Source organism: Hevea brasiliensis, chromosome 9, assembly GCF_030052815.1.
Source record: "Hevea brasiliensis isolate MT/VB/25A 57/8 chromosome 9, ASM3005281v1, whole genome shotgun sequence".
Lineage (NCBI taxonomy): Eukaryota > Viridiplantae > Streptophyta > Magnoliopsida > Malpighiales > Euphorbiaceae > Hevea > Hevea brasiliensis.
This window is the reverse complement of record NC_079501.1, coordinates 18,778,833-18,802,776: the sequence shown is the minus strand read 5'-3', so window position 1 is coordinate 18,802,776 and position 23,944 is coordinate 18,778,833. Positions and strand designations below refer to the sequence as shown.

General features: G+C 32.3%; 2 protein-coding genes and 1 non-coding gene across 4 annotated transcripts; 1 reads left to right on the top strand and 2 right to left on the bottom strand.

Annotated features, from left to right (window-relative positions):
- Positions 1 to 126: 126 nt before the first annotated feature.
- LOC110637640 (glutamate decarboxylase 1-like) lies at positions 127 to 2,649 on the bottom strand. Its single transcript, XM_021787867.2, has 7 exons — positions 2,549 to 2,649; positions 2,230 to 2,434; positions 1,793 to 1,993; positions 1,478 to 1,692; positions 1,082 to 1,335; positions 892 to 944; positions 127 to 788 (listed from the first exon to the last, which is right to left on the bottom strand). The coding sequence occupies exons 1-7, from the start codon at positions 2,632 to 2,634 to the stop codon at positions 321 to 323; spliced, it is 1,482 nt and encodes a 493-aa protein (XP_021643559.1). The 5' UTR covers positions 2,635 to 2,649; the 3' UTR covers positions 127 to 320.
- Positions 2,650 to 4,312: 1,663 nt separating this feature from the next.
- On the bottom strand, positions 4,313 to 19,739 carry LOC110637610 (cystathionine beta-lyase, chloroplastic). 2 transcript variants are annotated; one of them, XM_021787803.2, is made up of 14 exons: positions 19,417 to 19,739; positions 16,896 to 17,019; positions 16,062 to 16,212; positions 15,869 to 15,981; positions 15,168 to 15,238; positions 14,944 to 15,035; positions 13,745 to 13,832; positions 13,552 to 13,663; positions 7,980 to 8,076; positions 7,807 to 7,888; positions 7,257 to 7,374; positions 5,653 to 5,760; positions 5,471 to 5,573; positions 4,313 to 4,730 (listed from the first exon to the last, which is right to left on the bottom strand). In XM_021787803.2, exons 2-14 carry the CDS (start codon positions 16,968 to 16,970, stop codon positions 4,555 to 4,557), a joined length of 1,386 nt encoding a protein of 461 aa, XP_021643495.2. In that variant the 5' UTR covers positions 16,971 to 17,019; positions 19,417 to 19,739; the 3' UTR covers positions 4,313 to 4,554. The 2 variants fall into 2 exon arrangements, with proteins under 2 accessions (XP_021643495.2, XP_021643496.1); XM_021787804.2 differs by lacking the exon at positions 16,896 to 17,019.
- On the top strand, positions 18,463 to 18,565 carry LOC131183639 (U6 spliceosomal RNA). The gene has a single exon (XR_009151679.1). It is a non-coding gene; the product is annotated as a U6 spliceosomal RNA (small nuclear RNA).
- Positions 19,740 to 23,944: the final 4,205 nt, after the last annotated feature.

The following is a 23,944-nucleotide window of genomic DNA, read 5'->3' as shown; positions in this document are numbered from 1 at the left end:
CCTGTTGAGGAATCCAAGGACATCAATTATTCAAAGCAAAATGGGATCAGTGATGACCAAACTAACGTGAACTTAAATTCATAAAAATTTAAAAAATATGAGACCTCCTAATAAAGATACTGTTCATCAAACAAAATTGCCTGTAATTAATCGAATTGATGTACATATAGAGTACTATAAGCATTAACAACCATAACCAAGCAAAGAGAGAAACAAAAATAAAAAATTTCTTTTCAAGTTTGTTAAGAGAAGGGCCATAACCACCTCCATCTGCAATGACTGAAAAATAGCCAAAGAATTGATCAAAGACTTGAAATCTTTTAACAAACACCATTCATCTTCTTCCTTTCCATGACAAACTTCCTCCAAACTGTAGTGACCTCCCTTTGGGTCTCCAAAGCAGTTTTCTTCACTACTACTTTATTATCATCTCCACAAATTGATACCTTAGGCTTGGAAGGTAGGGCATCAAGCTCTTGTAAAACTTTCTGGATATCATTCACAAGACGTTCAGCGAGAGTGCGAGAGAAGTCTTCCCTTATCACAACTCGCAGCACGGTGACGTGTTGAGCGTCCGGCGGCATGGTGTACGCCGGAACAATCCAGCCATACCTCCTTAACATATCTGAAAGCTCAAACTCATTGTGTTGGCTGCTGTCTTTCAAAGAAAATGCTACCAATGGAACTCCTACGTCCTTTGAAACTATGTTGAACCTCCCTGTTTGCTCCAATGAGTCTTTAAGTACTATCATGTTGTCTCTACAATTTTCCATTACGTTTTTGTATCCCTAATGAGCCACACACACACATTAATTTGTTTTCTCAATTCAGAAATGTAAATGGAAAAAAAAAAATTCTTCCTGTCTAACTTTATATACATGTTGGAACTACCTGAAAACCCATGCGAATCAGTTGATAGTATTGAGCAATGACTTGACTAGAACCTGCAATATGAGAAGCAGGGTTTTTCTTTTCTTTTAAGACTTCACAATCATCAAATTATATAAGTGAGTTTTCAAAAAGGATTCTCAGTAGCAATAGCTACTAATATAGTATTCTGATGGGTGTTGTGAAGACATACCTTTGGAGAAATTGAGGGTGAAAGTGGGCTGATCAGCTCCAAGGTAATTAATATGGAAGATGAGCTCTTCAGGCAAGTCCTCTTTGCTCCTCCAAATGACCCAACCAATCCCAGCATAAACAAGCCCATACTTGTGACCACTAACATTAATACTCTTCACCCATGGCAGTCGAAAATCCCACTCAAGTTCTGGATGCAGAAAAGGTGCAATAAAACCACCACTTGCTGCATCAACATGGATTGGAGTATCCCATCTGCCCAACAGAAATGCTTGTGTTTATAATTACATTGTTGGACTAAATGATTTTTCGATTATGCTTACTAAGTTAATCAGATTTGAATCATTATCATTTATGATATAACAAATTGGCTTATTTTAAGAGTGAATGAGAGAACCCAGTTTCCTTATTCTTCTCAGCCAAAAGATCATTCAAGCGCTTCACATCTTCAAATTCTCCATTAAGAGTAGAGCCAAGAATAGCAGCAACACAGATAGTGTTTTCATCCACCATCTCCACTGCCTTTTCAGGGTCCATCACATAATAGTCCTCCCTTAGCTTCACCTCTTTTAGCTCCACCTCGAAGTACCTCGCAAATTTCTCCCAGCAGACCTTCACATGCACATATAAATAAATCTTTACTGTATTAAAGAATCACCCAATTCATCAGTTCAAAGTTTAATAAATGCAGTTCGAGGAATTTTTATGCCACCTGAACATTGGCTCCAGTGACAATGTTAGGCTTATCGTAGGGCTTTCCCTCGGCTTTTCTCCTGTTCTGCCACTTTCTCTTGAATGCTAACCCAGCCAGCATTATGGCCTCTGAGGATCCCACAGTCCCTACTCCAACTGCAGCCTCTGATTCTCCAAGCGGTGCATTGAAGAGATGGGCTATCATGTTAACACATCGATTCTGCATGCATATAGAATAAATATTATTTCATATCATGTACTACAGTTATTTTATTTTTGTTAGATTGGCTTGTGAATGAGGCTTTGAAACTCGAAACTTCACATCTCTTGTATCATATAAGCCAATCTCCGGAGACAACTCCAACATCACTAAAACAAGCTTATTGGTTTATGCATTATAACTATTGCTTCTTGAGGAAAATATTTATATGGTGTTAGAAGTGAATAGGTGATTGCCTGCAACTCGGTGGTGACAGGATACTCATCCATGTCGACGTAGTTCTTGTTGATAGAAGCCATGATAAGCTTATCGCACTCAGGTTCCATCCAAGTGGTCACAAAGGATGCCAGATTAAGCCTAGGGTTCCCATCCAACATTAGTTCATCGTTTATGATCTGGAAGGCTGCCTCCTTAGGGATCGAGTTATCTGGGATCTTGAACCTGAAAGAATCACATATTAATGTGGGGAAAAAATTCTCTCAATATTTTGATGGATCATCCAAGACTTGAGCGCCAGAGGTAAAAATGGACTTATATACATAAAGATGAAATCACCTGGGAAGTGAGGTTCGAACATATCGAGAGGCGAAGGTTGAATGAACAGAGAGATCTGTGTCTAATGTAGTCTCACTAAGGGCCATTGGGTGTGTGCGTGTGTTGAGAGAGAGAGAGAGGTGAGAGGAGAAAGAGAACCCAAAAAGCTTATATAAGCCAACTTCGATCAATAACTAACATGCATTTTACAGATAGCTTCCTAATCAATCGGAAATTTTCTTACATATTTGCAAAAGAATTGATGAACCTTTGAAATCGGTCTGTGGATCAGTTCTTAAGCGCGCTTTGCATGCAAGAATGCACGGCTGCGAAATGAGAATAGCCATGAGCAAGAACACACGGCGCGATCAGATATCATCATATTATTATTTTCATTAAGTTTAAATTAATTTATGGCTAGTTAATTTTTATCAGTTCTTCCCTTTACTCTTTCAAATCACCATTTCTTTTTATTATTATAAGATCTGAATAAGAGAAAGAAGAAAAGTAAAGGTTGAAGCAGAAGTGGGGTTAACAAAATCCAAAGCCTAAAATCGTACTAATAGTTGGAAATCGAGAAGATTAATTAATAGAGCTGATGATACGTTAATTTCATACGGTTTAGTGTGCTATTCATATCTTCAATCTTTCATATTTGTATTAATGTATTTTTCTAATTTGAGCAATATTTTAAAGTAAAAATTATATATTTGGTGATATTACACCCTTTTGTGTAATATTACACATTTTTATGAAATATTGATAATTTTTAATGTGAAATTAGTAATAAATATGCATATTCAATCAACTTTAACGAGTGTAATATTGTACTCTTTAAGAAAATTATTATATTAAAATTGGATTTGAATCAGTTCTTTTATTATAGTAAGATGACACTTTGTTTCGTTTATTTTTATCTATCATTTAAATTTTTTACATAATAATTAAAAAAGTAATCAAATTACTTAAATTATAATAATTTTTATTTCATTTAATTAAGAGAGAGTAAAATGTTAAAATGAATTTTAAGAAATTGTTTAAATAATTATTTTATTTAATAAAATATAAAAATAAAATTAAAAAAAAAATAATTGACACTTTCTCAACAACGAGAGATACGATAGGATAGAGGGAGTATATAATTCACAAGATAACTTTTATTTCATTTTAATCACTAATTAATCTGCAATAATTGCTATCATTAATTTCAAATTAAAAGCTCATAGATAAGAAATACAGGCAACTATAATTAAAAGCAAAGACTATGAGGGGCTATTACATTGATGCTTGTTTTTAATTTATTTTTATTTTAGAACTTTCATTTTCTGTAAAGTAGAAAAGAGATTTTAACAAGTTAAAAAAAGAAATTTTTTTAGTTACCACTCACCAGGTTGTGGTTGGGTTTTAAAATGTCAATTTCAACTTAGTTTTGTTAAGAAAATGGAAAAATTATTCATTACTCCCTACGAACATATTCTCATGGCTTGGGTAGAGCACAGCAGGCTCCTCAAGGGCCAGATAAGGGAGACTAAATTGTTGCAATGCGTTTATCTGAGTCTCAGCTAGAACATACTCCATCCACTTCACCGATCAGGTGTTCATCATCACATCAGTGGCTCTGGAGTACCTGTTGGCCAAGTCCACCACAAAATTTAACCAAGGTTCATTGTTGGTGAATGCTGCTAGCCGGCTACTTGCACAGATGATATATTGTCATGTTTGTCCTCTTCTTGAAAGGGTTGTGGAGTATAGATGGCCTGGTCACATAAATTATGCGAGGCTCCATTTGAATAAATATCAATTGTTCTTAAAAGTTACCGATAGTTATTGAATCACATGACTAGAAATCCATTCCCATATCAGTACACAAAAACCTGGATTCATCTTAAATGCATTTGTTTAAATCAAAACATCAGTAACTACCACAAACAAACATCATATATTTCTAACCACACTCGAAAGTTGAGCAGCATTTGGTTTCAGATTCACTCTAGGTGCTAGGATTAAGTCCGTAGAACCTCAAATGCCTACAGTGCACCAGTTCTTAGAGCATGGTCTAAATCAGCAATCAGATCATTCACATCCTCTATCCCCACAGAGATGCGAATAAGATCTTCGGTAAGGCCTCTGGCTTCTCGGACTGCTGCTGGTATACTTGCATGGGACATAAAGCAAGGCATGCTTATGAGGGACTTGACACTCCCTGCAATAACCAATTACACAGTAAGGAAGCAGCTTCATCCAACCATGGTAACCAAAATATTGAGCATGATCCATGATATTTAATGTGTTAATGTTCACGCCACAAAAATACTTTAAGAACTTGTTTAAATACTTTATAATATGTATTTATTGCAAATAAATATAAAAAACTTAATTATCAATTATTTGAAACTTCAAAAATATTAATGATAAACATATCACATCAATATATCAAAAAGAAGAAACTACAATGTACTACAGTACAACTAATAAAGTATAACTATATATTAATTTAGTTCACAAAATTTATAACAAAAAATTAAAAAAAAAAAAACTATAAGCAAATTTGGAGATTGTGAACCTATTAATGTCAATAGGCTTAAGGTCCAAGTCGGCCTTATACTTGAACCCAATATGCAATCGAGGACTTTCAGTTTTGTTTGCTCAATTAAACCAAATATTTTTTTAGCAAACCAAGGTGCAAAGTTTTATGGCACAAAATTCTCAAAGAAAAATACCATGCTAAAAGCTCCTGGCCGAGGGGTTTACAGAGGGGCTATGTAATTATTATTTCTAATCTCCATTCTCATGAAAAGAGCATTTTATAATCAAGGAAACATCTGATTCTCTTTCTCCCTCCCTTCCTCTACACACACATACTCATATATCTTAGGAGCTTCATTAACATGGATAAAAAAAGTGTTTCAGTCACACATAAGCTTTGAACAGAATGATGATTACCAAAACTGACAGTTATACTGAAATACTTGGTAGTCTCAACAATGTGCTTTGAGAGTTCCAGTGATCCTGTTAAAAAGCTAAGCACGGAACCTGCACCCTTTGCCTACAAGAGAAACAAAGGTTTATTATCTAAGTGCTTTCAAGCTGTGGTATTGATCTCAAAAATTATCTGTTGGAAGCACCTGAGAATAGTGCAAGTCACGTCCAGGATGACCAGGAAGACCCGCATAGTTAACTTTCTTCACTCGCGGATGTGAAGCAAGAAACTCAGCAATCTTCTGTGCATTGTCCTGCCAAGGACACAAGCATACAAATTTTTTAAGTTTGAAATCCCTGTCACCAACTCCAAGTATTGCAAAAACAAATTTCAAGAAGAGATTGGAAGGTAGCAATATAAAATAAATAAGGGTTAATTTAAGAAAATAAAATAAAAACCCTGAGTTTTGCCCCAAAATATGCTATGGTCCCTGCTGATCCAGAGTTAGCACTTTTACTCCAATATCATCAATGAAAAATACAAGACTTTGAAGGACTAAAGTGCTTTATAATATAATAATTCCAAGACTAAAGTACAACTTAATTTAAAAACTTAGTGGACTAAAGTGTAATCCAGTTTAAAAAAATAGAAACTAAAGCATAATGAAAAATTCATAATTTTATAATCAATGAAAAAGTATCGAGTCATTAAAAAAAAACTAATGAACTATAATTGTTAATCTTGAAACAGAATGGATCAAACTATATATTATAGACAACCTCATGGTTTTATATATATATAATCTTTCAAGAACCTTCAATCAGGTTAATCATCCCAAAAAGGAAAACTGAAAAAAGAAAAGATATTGAAAAGACCTACAGCCCAAAGGGCCTATTTGATATTGTTGTTAAAGCAGCTGTTGACAAAAGCATCTCTTTAAATATGTTAGTTAAAGGGAATTAAAAATTGGTTTAAAGTTAAATTTGATAAGTTTTAGTCATAAAAACTCCAAAAACAACTAAACTACTTTTTCAAACAGCTTCTTTAATTTGACGTCAACTCTTCTAAGTCTTTTGCTAAATGGACCTAACCATAGAGGGTAGAGTCCCGCTGTTCTCAATAATCCATCAATGTTATAAATCTTGAAGGTACCTGTCTGGACTCCTAAAAATAGGTCCACAAAAAAGCTGAAGCTATTTTTCTTCGAGTACATGTATTCTAATTGCAAATGCTTTTTCCATTTTAGCTTTCGTCTTGAATACTGTTGAGCAATTTAGAATGGTAAAAAGATATGATCAATTGGAAACAATTGCCAACTTTTTGCCATGTCATAAGTGAAAGAGGAAAAATCTCCTTTACTAATTACTTTAAAGATAAGCAGTAGCAATTAAAATCAATACATTTCCCATTTTTCCCACATTAAGTGGTTTCCACTCCCCACTTAATTTTGCAACTTGTTTAACCAACTTTCAAATTTGAGTTTAATTATTAACAGTAAAGTAGTAATCAAAATAAGTCAAAATAAATTCTTAAAACTATTAATAACATTCTTCTATTCATCCATTTATATTTTTAGCATAAAAAAAGACTATTGCAGATTCAAAACCAAAACAAAAGCAACTTCACAGTGATAAGCGCTGGTGATTAGGCCAATAACATTTTACCATGTGTGGGCCTCAATTTTTTGTTGCCCTTTATGTCAACATGGATTGTACAAACACGAAATATGAGAAATAGAAGCAACACTAATTAGATGTAATAAACAAAAAGAATATAAAATTGTCTACTTGAGTGGTTTAGAGTTAGCACCTGTTGTTTCTCTACACGTAAGGCCATGGTCTTAATACCTCGTAAACAAATCCAACAGTCAAATGGTGCTAATCCAGAGCCTTCTGCATTTTGTAGGAAATACAAATCTCTCGCCAAGCTAGTTAACATAGGAAGCCACCCATGTGTCACAGGAGGGAAGAGAGTTACAGAAAGAGATACATAAATTCATAAAAAAGCAGTAAAGTCTATAGATTATTCATTGAAATAGCTTTATTAAGAAAGATCAACCACCATAAACAAATAAAAAAGGTACAGAAGAAAGGTTTCCTTAGTTAACATGCATGTGAAACAATGCCAAGAAAAACTATAAAAGTGATGGTAAAAACCTCATCAGTGTGGATTTTTAATCTCTCAGAATTAGAAATGACTTAATAAAAGAAGTACAAGATGAGAAATAATAGTATATAACAATTCCAATACAGATACAAAAAGATTAGCTAAAACCTGAAAAATTATGAAAGGAAGTAATAAGGGAAATGGAAAACATCCATTATATTTGCAGTATGAATACGTACTTAGAGCAACAAACCTTTCCCCTTTTACTGCAAGCACACCTGCCATGACATCACTATGCCCAGCCATAAATTTAGTAGCAGAGTGCATCACTATGTCTGCAAGGAGCATGAATCAATAAAAACCAGTACTATCTAAGAAGTATTGAGTTCTTAAACTAAGGGTACAACCATTGCATATTGTTCATACCTGCCCCAAGTTCCAATGGCTGTGACAATACAGGGGACATAATACTATTGTCTACCAAGACAAGAGCACCATGTGTGTGAGCCATCTTTGCAATTTTCTGAAATTTTTGATAAAATATCAGCAAGATGGTAACAGAAAAAATAAAATAAAAATGATGAAAAAGGAAAATAGTTATTAACTATTGATACTTGTCATATGTTATGGAAAGTCAATCATTATATTATTTCTCTGTATATTTTGTATTCTGTATTCCTATTTAGAAATTCTTATTTAGGATTTCTTCCTAATTAGTAGAACACAATTATAGGAATCAATTGTATATATATACCCATGTACAGATTAATTGATATTAAGGAGAATCATCTCTTTCTACATGGTATCAGAGCAGGTCATCTATCTAGGGTGACTATTTGTTCTCACCACCCAGCTCAGGAGAGACCTTGGCCGCCGACCGGCCTTTTCGACTCCGATCAACATCGCCAGCGTCGCCTCAATCCCCTTATTCCACCACTGTGTGCTGTTGCCTGATCCAGTACACCATTAAAGGACTTCTGAGGTTTGGCTCTCAGATCCTATTTCGGTATTTGCTTGGTTTGTGATTTTGGGTTATTTTGCTACTGTAAGCACTTTGGATTATCGTTTCGGTTAGTTTTCTGTCTCAACAAATGGCAGACAATAAGAATGTTATTTCTGATGTGATTCCGGTGATGACTAAGATCACGGAACACAAACTTAATGGTTCGAATTACATGTATAGGAGTAAGACTGTTAGGGTCTATTTGCGTAGCATTGATAAGGATGATCACCTTACTAAAGATCCACCTACTGATGATACACAACAAACTTGGCTAAGGGAGGATGCTCGGTTGTTTTTGCAGCTTCGGAACTCGATTCACAGTGAGTTAATTAGTTTAATTAATCACTGTGAATTTGTTAAGGAATTGATGGATTACTTAGATTTTCTGTATTCTGGTAAAGAGAATATCTCCCGTATTTATGATGTTTGTAAGGCATTCTACCGTGCTGAGAAAGAGAATAAGTCTCTCACGGCTTATTTTATGGATTTTAAACGGGTATATGAGGAACTTAATGTATTATTGCCTTTTAGTTCTGATGTGAAAGTTCAGCAGGCCCAACAGGAGCAACTAGCTGTTATGAGTTTTCTTGCAGGCCTTCCTTCAGAGTATGAGACTGCTAAATCTCAGATTCTCTCCAGTTCTGAGATTTCCTCTTTGCATGAAACGTTCACACGGGTACTTCGTACAGAGAGTACCCAATCGTCACAGCCTGCCAGTAGTGCTCTTATTAGCCGTAATCCAAATGGACAACAGGGTAATAGAAGAGAAAGTAGAGGAGGAATTACAGGCAACAGAAGTAATCAGCGTAATGGAGAGGCTAGTTCAAATCAGGACTCAAGAGGAGTCATTTGTTATTATTACCATGAACCTGGCCATACAAAATATAATTGTCCTCAACTTCAAAGAAAAAATCAGCGATCACAGATGGCAAATATGGCAGCAGAGGATTCTACAGTATCTTCCTTTGAGAAAACTGTTTTAATATCTGCAGAGGATTTTGCACAGTTTTCCCAGTATCAGGCATCTCTAAAGCATACCAGTTCCCCTGTCACTGCGATCGCTGAGTCAGGTAAATCCACTACATGCCTTGTGTCTTCCTCATCCAAATGGGTTATTGATTCTGGTGCGACAGATCACATGACAGGTAATTTTAGTCTTCTATCTGCTTTTCAGTCTAATCTCACTTCCTCTACTGTTACTTTAGCTAATGGTTCTACTTCTTGTGTCATGGGTTCTGAAACTGCGAATCCGACTTCGTCAATTTCTTTGTCATCTGTTTTGTGTCTACCAAATTTCTCTTTTTAATCTACTTTCTGTTAGTAAACTTACTCGTACCTTAAATTATTCTGTTTCCTTTTTTCCTGACCAGTGTTTATTTCAGGATCTTACGACAAAGCAGATTATTGGTAGAGGACGGGAGTCAGGTGGTTTCTACATTCTGGAAAATCATGTACCGCGGTCGCTTGTTTCTCCAGTACCTTAACACCTATTGAAGCTCATTGTAGATTGGGTCATCCTTCTTTGTCTACCATGAAGAAATTGTATCCTCAGTTTCAGTCTTTATCAGTACTAGAATGTGAGTCGTGTCAGTTTGCAAAACATCATCGTTTGCCTTCTGTGTCTAGAGTCAATAAACGGGCTTCATCCCCTTTTGAGTTAGTTCATTCTGATATTTGGGGTCCTTGTTCTGTTACTTCTAAAACTGGATTTCGTTATTTTGTTACTTTTGTTGATAATTACTCTCGTGTTACCTGGTTATATTTAATGAAGAATCGTTCTGAGTTGTTTTCTATTTTTTGTGCCTTTTGTAATGAAATCAAAACTCAATTTAATACTTCTGTGCGCATATTAAGAAGTGACAATGCCAAAGAATACTTTTCAGCACAATTTCAGTCTTATATGACACAAAATGGCATTCTTCATCAGTCTTCCTGTGTGGATACCCCATCCCAAAATGGCGTGGCCGAAAGAAAAAATCGGCATCTTCTTGAGGTAACTCGTGCTCTTCTTTTTCAGATGAAAGTTCCTAAACACTTTTGGGCAGATACAGTTTCTACGGCATGTTTTTTTATCAATCGTATGCCGTCTTCTGTCCTTAATGGGGATATTCCTTATACTGCTTTGTTCCCTACAAAATCTTTGTTCCCTGTTGAACCCCGTATTTTTTGTTGTACCTGTTTTGTGCGTGATGTTCGTCCGCAAGTTACTAAATTGGATCCAAAGTCTCTCAAATGTGTCTTCCTTGGGTACTCCCGGATCCAAAAAGGGTACCGTTGTTTCTCTCCTACTCTTAATCGTTATCTTGTTTCTGCAGATGTCACATTTTTTGAGTCCACTCCATTTTTTCCTCAATCATCTGTGTATGAGAGTCAGGGGGAGGAGGATGATCTCTTAATATATACTGTCCAACCAATGTCTAGTCCTCTCTCACAGCCTGTTTCTTCTGTCTCTAGACCTACTCGACCTCCTGTTGTTCATGTTTATTCCAGGAGATTGGAGATTCCTGACTCAGATCCTCCACCAGCTACTTCGTTGGGAGATCCTGTACCTCATACTGATCATGATTCTGATCTAGACTTACCCATTGCTCTTCGTAAAGGTAAACGTTCATGTACTTACCCTATCTCTTCTTTTGTTTCTTATAATCAATTGTCTTCTTGTTCTCGGTGTTTTGTTACTTCTTTAGACTCTGTTCCTATTCCTAATACTGTTGGTGAGGCACTGTCTCATCCTGGCTGGTGTGCTGCTATGAAAGAGGAAATGGAGGCTTTAGATGCTAATGGTACATGGGAACTGTTGCCTTTGCCTACTGGTAAGAAAGCTATTGGTTGCAAATGGGTATTTACAGTAAAGGTAAATCCTGATGGTTCTGTGGCTAGGTTAAAAGCACGCCTTGTAGCAAAAGGATATGCTCAGACATATGGGGTTGATTATTCTGACACTTTTTCTCCTGTAGCTAAACTTATTTCTGTTCGCTTGTTTATCTCTTTAGCAGCTACATATGATTGGCCCCTGCACCAATTGGATATCAAGAATGCTTTCCTTCATGGTGATCTTCAGGAGGAGGTGTATATGGAGCAACCACCTGGGTTTGTTGCTCAGGGGGAGTTGGGTAAAGTTTGTAGGCTTCGGAAGTCTCTTTATGGCTTGAAACAAAGTCCTAGGGCCTGGTTTGGGAGATTCAGTGAAGCAGTACAGGAATTTGGTATGCAAAAGAGTAAGTGTGATCACTCAGTATTTTATAGGCAATCTGAGGCTGGTTTAATTCTCCTGGTAGTCTATGTGGATGACATTATCATCACTAGGAGTGACTCTGCAGGTATTTCATCTCTTAAAACCTTCTTCCAAACCCAGTTTCAGACCAAAGACTTGGAATTATTAAAGTATTTCTTGGGTATTGAAGTTATGAGAAGTAAGAAAGGTATTTTCTTGTCTCAAAGAAAATATGTCCTCGATCTATTGACAGAAACAGGAAAATTAGGTGCTAAGCCTTGTAGTGCACCAATGACTCCAAATTTACAAATCAAGTAGCGAGGATAGTGAGTTGTTTGAAGATCCAGAGAGATACAAGAGATTGGTAGGAAAATTGAACTACCTTACAGTCACTCGTCCTGACATTGCTTATGCCGTTAGTGTGGTAAGTCAGTTTATGTCTTCCCCAACTGTTGCTCATTGGGAAGCCTTGAGACAAATCTTGTGTTATCTAAAGGGAGCTCCAGGAAGAGGTTTGTTATATGATAATCATGGGTATTTGAATGTTGAATGTTTTTCAGATGCCGACTGGGCTGGATCTAAGGTTGACAGGAGATCAACTACTGGATATTGCGTTTTTGTTGGAGGAAATTTGGTGTCTTGGAGAAGCAAGAAGCAGAGTGTAGTTTCTCGATCTAGTGCTGAATCCGAATATAGAGCCATGGCACAATCAGTATGTGAGGTAATGTGGATACTTCAATTACTAGATGAGACAGGTTTTAAGACCCCCCTGCCTGCGAAATTATGGTGTGATAATCAAGCTGCTCTCCATATTGCTTCTAATCCGGTATTTCATGAGCGGACCAAACATATTGAGATTGATTGTCACTTTATTCGTGAAAAGATTCAACAACAGATCATCTCAACAGGATATATCAAAACTGGAGAGCAATTAGGAGATATACATCATAAAAAGTATGAATAGGGGGGTGAACTTTTGAAAAGACAAAAATATACTATTAAACATTATAACATGGACAAAAAAATTACATTTTAATATTTTACATTCCTAAATTAACCTTACATCATAATATTCCTAAAGATAAAAACCATACACACCTCCTCCCCATCCCTCCCTCCTTCCTTTCCACAATCCAGAGTTCATTCAACAGAATATTAAACCTCTCCTCTCCATCTCTGAATTTTTTTTTTTGGTGCAAAACCTTTCTTCCTTTGTGGATTTTTCAAGCATTTTTGTTACCATTTTGGCCCAATACCAAAAATCAAAATGAAGACTGTTGCTAAATTCTACCTCATAGTGTTCACCTTCATCTGGTTTGTCATATTTGATTTTATATAATTCGTTTTGTACACAAACTTTTATAGCCAAAAATCCAAGCAAATGATGTACAAAAAGGAAGGGTTTGTAGATATCATTGGTCATTTAGATTACTGATCAGAAAAAGCATTATATAGAAGCAAGAAAATTCACCAAAGCCAAGATAAAAATGGATCATGCTTATTTGCTTCAAGGAGAAAATATAATAAAAAATAAATGGGTTCTCTCTGGATTTACAGTTTTTTTTTTAATGAGGCCAAAAATGAACATTTGAATTCGACCAAATTAGTTTTGATGGATTCAGTTAAATACAATTTATTCCTTAAATTTGGTTTGGTTCAGTTCTAGAATCTAATAAATTTGGTTATTTTGGTTTTAGTTTATTCCAAAAATTTTAAGCAATGCACAACCTAAAATTAATTGTTAACAAACAAATTTCATAAATTAAGATAGCATCTCTTACCCGAATATCAGAAATTTGTTGACGAGGGTTAGTTGGGCTCTCTAGCCACACAAGCTTTGTCCAGGGGCCAATTGCAGATGCAACCTCATCCAGATTGCTAGTATTTACTCGTCTTCACATCGTTGAGCAAAAATATTTCAGAATTTAATTGCAGGAAAACAGATGACAAAGACTGGAGGTAAACTATACTAACTTGACCACAACTCCAGATTTTGGGGTTACTTGAGACAGCAATCTATCAGAACCACCATACAAATCATCTCCAGCAACAATTTCCTGACCTAAGATATAAATTGCACCAGTTACAAGAAATTTCAGAAGAATCAAGGGTTATCAATGAAAATAGATAAAAAAAGGGTAACCCAGTGGCCAGTGCACAAAGTATCCCACACTTGTGGGCTCTAGGGAGGGTTAATGATCAATGAAAACAGATTATGAAAGCAAAAATTTTTGAAAAGCATGAATTTGTACAAACAGCTATAAACATGCACATGGTGTGAACCTCATAAGTCATAATGACCAAGGCTAAGGCAATGGAGCTGACAAGTCACAACCACTAAGGCTATGTTATCTGGACTGACCTGACATGCTTACACACAAACATAGGAGCTGAACACTCCAAAATAAGGCAAAATCTTCTCAACATTGACAAGTCAAACACTTGGGCCAATTTACCCAAACTAGGACAAGATACACCTTAGCCACCTAGGAAATGTGCCAGATAAAGCTTAAAACCTGGGAATATAGTGGTGATCATAGAATATAAAATATAGTTTTCATTTTTCAAAATCAAATAAGTAATTACTGTTGTAAGTTTAGAAGCCAAAACAAAACGCAAATGAAAATGGCATGAATCTTTCTGTTCTCCTTTGAATTAGCTTTTTGTTTCTACTTCTCCATCAACTAGTTCTACAACCTCATAAATATAGGAATGTGTGCATATACATTCACAATGTATTATACACCTTAATTTTATTTTTGTTGTATTTGTTTCATACCAAAAAAAAAAGCTAAATAAAGATACTTCTATTTAAAAGAAAATATTAAATGCAAACAAATCCTTACTGTGTCAACGTCTAACTTTCTAAACATTACCATATCAATTTATCCCTGGTCATATTGCAGTGGTACACATCTCCATAAACAGACTTCTGAACTTTGATGTCATTGACTAATAAGGTGAAGCTATGTCAAGGATATTACTGCTATAATACAGTCCAGAGTATAATTGAACCCATGTTCAAGAATGTCTACAGTACCTATGAACTTATGGTCTTATATGTCAATTCTTCCACTGAAAATTCAAAATGCAGATAATAACTTGATTCACGAGATAAATAAAAGTATGTGAGTGTACATACAGAATAGACAAAAAAAAAGAGAGTGAAGCACCAGTTCCAACAAGATGAGTAACTGCAGCCAAAGCAGCCATTCCACTTGTGAAGCACAATGCTCGATCTGCTTTATCTAGCTTTGCCAAGAGGCTAAGAGATGAGAATAAAAGTAGAATTAAGCTTCCACGAAAAAAAAAAATGCCAAGTAAAAATAACAAATAGAACCATTTGAAAATTGTGAAAACTGCTTCATCAGCATGTGCACAGACAATCAAAACACACCTTTCCAAAGCATCCCTGGTGGGATTTCCACTTCTGGTGTAATCATATGGGCCATTTTCTATTGCTGATGGCTAAAAAAAAATTTAAAAAAAAGGGAAAAAAAAAGAAGCTTGTGAGAGACAAACTCAGCTAAAAACCAAAAATGGAACTATTATGCTAAGCATGTGTAATGCCTCATAAGAATAATTGAAAATAGACATAACCATCAGTGCCCTACTATAGCAAGAAGTGGAAATAGTTATAACTACAAGAAAATAACAGCACCAACACTTCGAAAGAGTGAACCACATCCATGTGAATGTACATTAACTTCTCCAAACTTATTAAACAATATGTCCAGAATTCCAATAGTTTTTCTCTTCTTCATTTTTAGGTAGCTATATGCTAACTATACAGTGACTTTTCACATGCTTGAATCTCTGTCTATGCAGCATAAGAAGAAAGAGATTATCCATTTATGTCTCTTGTACTTATCTTTCTTCAACTTTTTCAATCTATTAACAGAAATGAATAAGTTATAAATTGAATCCAACTTGAGTTCTCAACAATTAAAGCAAGCCTCAATCCCAAGAATTCCGTTATTTAAAATCCAAACAGGCTACATCGCTTCTAACCTATTTTTACTTGTAGTTTAACTGTAAATTTTCAACCTCCACACAATTCTGGAAGACAAAATTTGTAAAAATACTTATCAGCATTACCTGCTTAAATGTAGCTGTTTGGTAAAGCGGGGTACTCATTGCATCATAAGGATCGAACTTATTCTCAAAGTTCATCAATATTGTTGAAATACTAGGCTCCCTAATATCAATTTCTGCAAAATAGGAATAATATTAGTAGTTAAAAGCACCGAATGAAACACAGATTCAAATAGCATGAACAACAGAATCATACCACTTAAGCCCTCTGTTACACAATCAACTAAAGCTGAAGTGGTCACATCCATTTCTTTGTCTGCTGAGCAATTCAACTCAAATTTTTTTGCTAAAGTTAAACACTTCCCTCCTAAATTACATTCCTTTCTCACCCAAAAATTTTTTGGTACCTACATATGCACCAAATTTAGGGGAAAAAAAAGGGTTAAATCCTTCATTTTTTTTGTCAAGAATTAAAAGCACATAAAAGAACAAAAAGCACGACATAATATTTGTGTCATGCAATTGTAATTCTCCCCAAGATATGAAATTAAGTTTAGCTAAACCACATCAATTCAACAGTTCTTTTCTTTCTTTCTTACTTCTTCAATGTTCCAAAAAAATGAAAGCCTAATGCTCTTTGTGCTTCACTCAATATAATTTGCATGAAGAATATATATGAGGAGTAAATATGCAAACAATATCTCAATCTTCAATGATAAACCTTCAGTAGCTAAGATACTGTTAACTTCAACTATCATTTATTTCTTTAAAAAGTATGTTCTAATATTTTCTATTCACATACAAAGAGATAATAAAAAAATGTTTCTTAAAGATAAAGCCTCTCTTTTTTACTAGATTATAATAACTGAATAAAAGAAAAACTAAAATGTAAATAAAGTTACATGAAAACAGACTACCATGCAAAGTTGCAAACTTCCAAAGTATAATTTGAAAGTATGATCTTTAAAAGCAAATTCAAGTGGTGTACTTTTTTTTCATCATAACCATTAAAACTAAGGAAATGGAGAGCGATTGGTATAAGAAAAACCCCAAGAGAGAGAGAGAGAGAGAGAGAGAGAGAGAGAGAGACCTGAAGCTCTCTGAGTAAAAGATTGCATCCAATGCCCGTATGCAAACTGGAAGTAGAGTTGCCAATTGCCAACATTTCTACAAATATCTTTGTCTTTCTGTGTTGATTCTCTCTCGCTTTCTCTCTAAAAATTCAAGTAATGAATGCAAATGAAATATGCATAAATCTCAAATTTTTTAAACTGAATACTCAAAATTACATTCCGTCAGGAAAATAAATAAAACATTGTTGCAATACAACTATCACATCCATGGATAAATGGCCGAAAGAAGTTGTATTCTGCTGCATGTCTTCTTTGTGAATGATATGAAAATTTCCCAAGATAAACAGCAAATATAAGGTGAAGATTTTGACAACCAAAATCAATCTTATAGTCATTTACTACTTATAGCAAACGAAAAATAATGAAATTACCAAGATTCACTGAAAAGAATCTAGTACAGCATAAAAATAAAAGCAAAGGCTTATCCTCATCAATTATATCAAACATATAAGGGAAAGGATGAAAGGATGAAAATGCAACACAGCTGATACATTCAAGTTATTTGAGGATAAGTAGATACATTCAAGTTATTTGAGGATAAGTAGCTAATATTGTAACGATCGGGCTCCAACCGCTAGAGGAATTGTCCGCTTTGGCCATAAGCCTCACGGTTTTGTCCCATAGGTGGAGTGGAGAACTTCCCAGGAGGTCACCCATCCTAGGATTTCTCTCAAGCGAGCACGCTTAACCCTGGAGTTCTTCCAACTCTCCAGGCCATTCCACCAAAAAGCGCCTCTAGTGATTAGTTCTCCCATTTTATATATCATTACTTTTTGAATACAAGACTATCTCCGTGCTTTGCTAATGTGGGATTTGCCTAAGGGACATTTCTCCCCCCCTTTCGAGACTCAGCGTCCCAGCTAAGGTTTGCCCCACCATCGCTCAAGAGGACACGCAAGCGGCTCTGATACCAATTGTAACGATCGGGCTCCAACCACTAGAGAAATTGTCCGCTTTGGCCATAAGCCTCACGGTTTTGTCCCATAGGTAGAGTGGAGAACTTCCCAGGAGGTCACCCATCCTAGGATTTCTCTCAAGCGAGCACGCTTAACCCTGAATTCTTCCAACTCTCCAGGGCATCTATAGTGAGATATAAAATAATATCACAATCCTTTTAGTGAGCATAAATCACAATACAATTCGATTCAAATTCAATTCCAATATACAATAATTTTTATGCTCATCACAATTCAAATCATAAATTTACATTTTTCCATACAAATTGACTATCACAATTCAAAACATGTTCTATCAAAATTTTTCAAAACATAATTTATTCAATTCACAACAATGCTTAGCACTTGTGGAAATACCATTTCACAAAGCTAAATTCATACATACTATAACAATTTCAATAATCATTGAATTAAATCCAATGCTTGTTAGAACATAATCAGTTAAAAACTAGTTATGCACCAACGTAATTATTGTTTTGAAATGATTTGAATATGTTATTGTTTTGCAAACGTGATTATTGATTTAGAAACTCTTGAAATTTGTTTTGAAACCACAGTTAGCATGACAGTCCCTTCGAGGACATCCGATAAAATTGGAACGATACAGAGAAGATTAGCATGGCCCCTGCGCGAGGATGACACGCACAAATCGAGAACTGGTCCAAATTTTAAATGTCACTTAGGCAAATAACACATCGCCAAAGCACGGAAATGGTCTTGGTTCAAAAAGTAATGATATATAAAATGGGAGAACTAATCAGTAGAGACGCCTTTTGGTGGAATGGCCTGGATAAGAACTCTAGGGTTAAGCCTGCTCACTTGAGATAAATACTAGAATGAGTGTCCTCCTAGTAAGTTCTCTACTTTATCCATCTATAGGACAAAACCTTGAGGCTTATAGCCAAAGTGGACAATTACTCTAGTGGTTGGAGCCCGATCGTTACAAATATAACCAGCTTCACCCCACCCCAAATATGGATCACCTTCAAGATTGCATTAGGCACGTGTCTACTTACAAAAACAAGCAATTCTATTTCCGGAGAAATGAAATCCAAAATGCATATACTCCAGAAATAAATCAAAATTCAGTCCTTTCAAGGTAAGCAGACTATGACTCCATATCCGCATACAATGCCAACCACACAAAGTTAAGTGCTTCTTTAATAAACATTTCATCTTCCAGCTAAAAACCTTGTTAAGATACAATTGACAGATACCAACAATTCTAAATCAATAAACTTAATGACGCAAAATAAACAAACGAGGTAGCAATCAAATAAACATGGAAAATTTGAACAAGGCTACAGAACAGAGCCAGTAATAGAAAAGTCTAAGGTTCACTTCTGTCCTTTATATGCCATATTTATCCCACTAATATCAGCAAACTGATATTACCAGAATATCCTCTCTAATACCAAAAATCAGAAAATTTTAAACTAAAATAATGATCCCAAACAGGCTTTTAAATAAATTTTTATTTTCAGAAATCAATTCTGTGTAGAGCGCGCTACTTCTCCCTTACCCTGTTGAGCGCCCGGGAGCTTCGCCGTTTGACAGAAACCAGAGCAGAAAAGTCGCGGTTTCAAGTTTTCGAACTTGTGGGACAAAAATACTACCTAGGGTCTGAGGAGACTTCCGGTTGTATTATATTCCGAGATGACCGGTAGAGGGGAGACTGTCAGTTGCTTCGGTCCTCTGCTCAGCAGTGAAAGAATGAATGGTATCGCCGGCTGGGGTAGGTCGCTGACAACCGGAAACGGGCTGGCTGAAGGTTCTCACTCTCACTTCACTCACCTGTTTCCGCCAGCTGACGAAAAATCATTTATTTCGTTCGATTATATTATTTTTCCTCAATGACATGTCGTTTTACTTGCTGGGCTAGCGTCTCCTCGGCCTCGGGTACATGCAAATAAAGATTCGAGGAATGAATCTGGACCATATATGGGCTCCTTTCGTTACTATTAATATTATGCATTTAATATTAAAATTTTAATAATTATTTTTTTAATTAATTAAGAATACATCCATATACAGACATATACCCCTTAAATCTATGTATCTATGCCACGTGGATAGATTAATTTCTACAATTGTCAAATAATACTTAATATATAAAAAAAAATTATTATTTATAATTATAATAATTATTATCTATTATGTTAAATATTTAATTTTTTTATTTAATTTTTTTCAATAATAATAATAATAATAATAATTATTATTATTATTATTATAACTGCTCAATGATTAAAAAATTTATTTATTATTATATTTCTATAAATTTATCTATCCATTTATAATATATATAAATTAAAAAAAAAATTAGTATTGTAATATAAATTGTACGTGACACTTAACATGAAAAAAATTATCATTTATAATTATAGTAATTATTATTTATTATTTTAAATATTCAATTTTTTCTTTTTAATTATCTTTATGATTGCTATTGTTATCCTAATTCTCATTACTAAATGATTAAAATATTTATTTATTATTACATTTTTATAAATTTTGTTTTTAATATTTTATTTATTATAAAATTTTGAGAATTATACACTTTAAAATAATAAAAATAATTTTTATATAGATAATATACAGCAAGTAAAATTTTTCTTAATATGACTATGTGAATAAATTTACTCTTGATAATGTTACATGGTGCTTAACATATAAAAATTGTCATTTATAATTATAATAATTATTATCTATTATGCTGGGTATTTAATTTTTTTATTTTTTTAATTACCTTTATTATTATTATTATCTTAATTTTTATGACTAAATGATTAAAAAATTTATTTATTATTAGTTTTTACATTTCTATAAATTCTTATTTAATATTTTAATATTTCATTTTATTATAAAAAAAATTAAGAATTATATATCCTAAAATAATAAAAATAATTTTTATCTATATATATAAAGTAAGTAAAATTTTTCTTAGTATTGTCACGTGGATAGATTTATTCATAATATTATCACATGGCACTTAACATATAAGATTATCATTTATAATTGTAGTAATTTATTGTCTACTATGATAAATATTTAATCTTTTTCTTTTTATTTAATTATCTTTTATATTTTTTAATTATCTTTATTATTATTGTTATCTCAAAATTTATGGTCAAATGATTAAAAAATTTATTTATTATTATATTTCTATAAATTTCTTATTTAATATTTTAATATTTCATTTTATTATAAAAATTTAAGAATTATATACCTTAAAATAATAAAAATAATTTCTATCTATATATATAAAATATGGTAATTATTACAAGCAGTCACTTAATTTTATGAGTATTTTCATAAAAGTCACTAAATTTTAATTTCTTTCATAAAAGTTTCAACTTTATTTTTTAAAATTCAATGTAACTGAAAATTAAACGTTTTTAGATTAACCTAATAACTTATCAACTATTTTATAAATAAAATTACCTAACTTATAGTTGTTGGTGAAAAAGAAATAAAAAAATGGGAGGTATTTGATGATGAATGAGATAGCTGAATGTATTTTATACATCATATTTTCTTTTTTTTTTAGAAACTAATAAAGTAAGATAATTTTATCTGTAAAATAATTGATAGGTTAACATGTTAATTTGAAATTTTTTAATTTATGGTCATAATAATTTTTATAAAATTAAATTAAAATTCAGTGAGTTTTACGAAAAAAATAAAATTTAATAATTTTTATGAAATATTCATAAAATTAAGTAATCACACATGATATTTATCATATAAAATAGGTAGAATTTTTCCTCCTATTGCCATGTGATTAAATTTACTTTTAGTGTTGTTATGTGACACTTAACATATAACCATTGTCATTTACATTTACAGAAATTATTGTTTATTACATTAAGTATTTAATTTTTTTTATTTAATTCTCTTTTTTATTTTTTTAATTATATTTATTATTACTATTATTATATCAATTTTCATGACTAAATAATTAAAAAATTGATTTATTATTGCATTTATATAAATTTCTTATTTATTGTTTTAATATTTCATTTTATTATAAAAATTTAAGGATTGTATATTTTAAAATAATAAAAATAATTTCTACGTGTATGTATATAAAATGGGCTTTTTTTTTTTTCCTGATGTTACCATGTGGATGGCTTTACTTTGAGTGTTGCTATGTTTCACTTGACATATAAAAATTATCATTTATAATTATAGTAATTATTCTCTATTATATTAAATATTTAATTTTTTTTCTTTTAATTATTTTTATTATTGTTATTGTTATCTCAATTTTTATGACTAAATGATTAAAAAATTTACTTATTATTATTTTTCTATAAATTTCTTATTTAGTATTTTAATATTTCATTTTATTATAAAAATTTAAAAATTTTATATCTTAAAGTAATAAAAATAAGTTATATATATATATATATATATATATATAATAGATAAAATTTTTCTTGGCGTTACCAAGTGGATAGATTTACTTTTAGTGTAACTACGTAGCACTTAATATATAAAAATTATTATTTAATTATAGTAATTATTACCTATTATGCTAATATTTAATTATTTTTTTTTATTTTTTTTCTTTTAATTATTTTTATTATTGTTATTCTTATCTCAATTTTCATATTTAAATTATTAAAAATTTTATTTATTATTACATTTCTATAAATTTCTTATTTAATGTTTTAATATTTCATTTTATCATAAAAATTTAAAAATTGTATATCTTAAAATAATAAAAATAATTTAAAATTATATTACCAAAACTTAGAAGTTTTGCTCTCTTCATTTTATATGTTAATAAATTTAAATTTACTTTAGCGTTATTTTATTTATATTATTTTAATATGCTTATATATATATAATAAACAAAAAATTTGTATTAATATCATTAAAGTTTCTCTATTTTTTATTAATTAATTTAAAATATTATTAATTTTTTAATTTTTTAATTATGTATATGTAAGTTACAAGCTATTTAATAATTTTTCTTTTAATGTTATAATAAATAACCATTATTGTTAGATAAGTTACAATATATATAATTTAATATAGTACATGTTTATAATTTTTTTCCTTTTGTATTATCTTTATACATTTTACATTATTAATATTATTTTTAAAAATAATATTAATATTATTAAATAAATATAATGTTTGAATATATTATATTTCTCTAATATATTAAGAGAATATTAAAAAATTTTGATATTTTAAAATTTGATATTTTTAAGTGATGAATATGATCATATAATTAAATTAATTTTATATTATTTCATGTATTTAATTAATATTTTGACTATATTGATATATTTTTATTATGTAATTTTTATTAAAAAATTTTAGATAAAATGTTTAATTAACATGAAAATGATAAAAATAAAAGTGATCGGAATCGCGAGACCGCAAAACAAGCCCCATCTGTTGTCATCAAATTCACACCCTTCCATTGTGAAAGGCGGTGAATGTGGCAGCTCTCCCACCTCCAGATGAATCAATCAGTGTTCTTAGCATCGCCAAACTCCACTATTAAAAGGTGACAACGATAGCACACCGACATAACGTGTTGGTGGCTTGATACTTTTGTTTTATTTTTTTTATAAACCACTTAAAACAAAAGGTTCTTTTTGTAATTTTTATATGAAAGAATTTAATTTAATTAATTATTGTTTTTAAAAATATAAAGTTTTAAAATTTTATTTTGATTAAAAAAGTCATTTTAAAAGAGGTCAGAATTCAATTTATTTTATAAGGTATTTCAAAACACAATAGATATATAAAATTTATTTAGCTATTTGTAATTTCAAGCAATGATCTCCCTATCACCTGCAACGAATAAGGATGTGAAGTCAGCGGTTTGAGCAAGGCCCTCGAGTCAATAGGCGTTTAGAGGAAAGTGAATACCGAAAATGTGAAGAGAATAAACTGCATACATGGGCTATTGTCATGACTCTAATTTACAAAGAAAAAGAATAATGCCTTTTCACTATATTTGAGATTTTGCTAATTTATGTCTAACTCCTTTTTTTCATATATTATAGAAACATAATTTATTATCA

Coding starts and splice junctions, on each gene's coding strand:
- LOC110637610 (XM_021787803.2), bottom strand. CDS start 16,970: ATGTTGGCAATTGGCAACTCTACTTCCAGTTTGCATACGGGCATTGGA. Junction 15,982..16,061: donor TGTAACAGAGGGCTTAAGTG/GTATGATTCTGT, acceptor CCTATTTTGCAG/AAATTGATATTAGGGAGCCT. Junction 5,574..5,652: donor GTGACTTGCACTATTCTCAG/GTGCTTCCAACA, acceptor TTTCTCTTGTAG/GCAAAGGGTGCAGGTTCCGT.
- LOC110637640 (XM_021787867.2), bottom strand. CDS start 2,634: ATGGCCCTTAGTGAGACTACATTAGACACAGATCTCTCTGTTCATTCA. Junction 2,435..2,548: donor GTTCGAACCTCACTTCCCAG/GTGATTTCATCT, acceptor TGATTCTTTCAG/GTTCAAGATCCCAGATAACT. Junction 1,336..1,477: donor GAGAAGAATAAGGAAACTGG/GTTCTCTCATTC, acceptor TCTGTTGGGCAG/ATGGGATACTCCAATCCATG.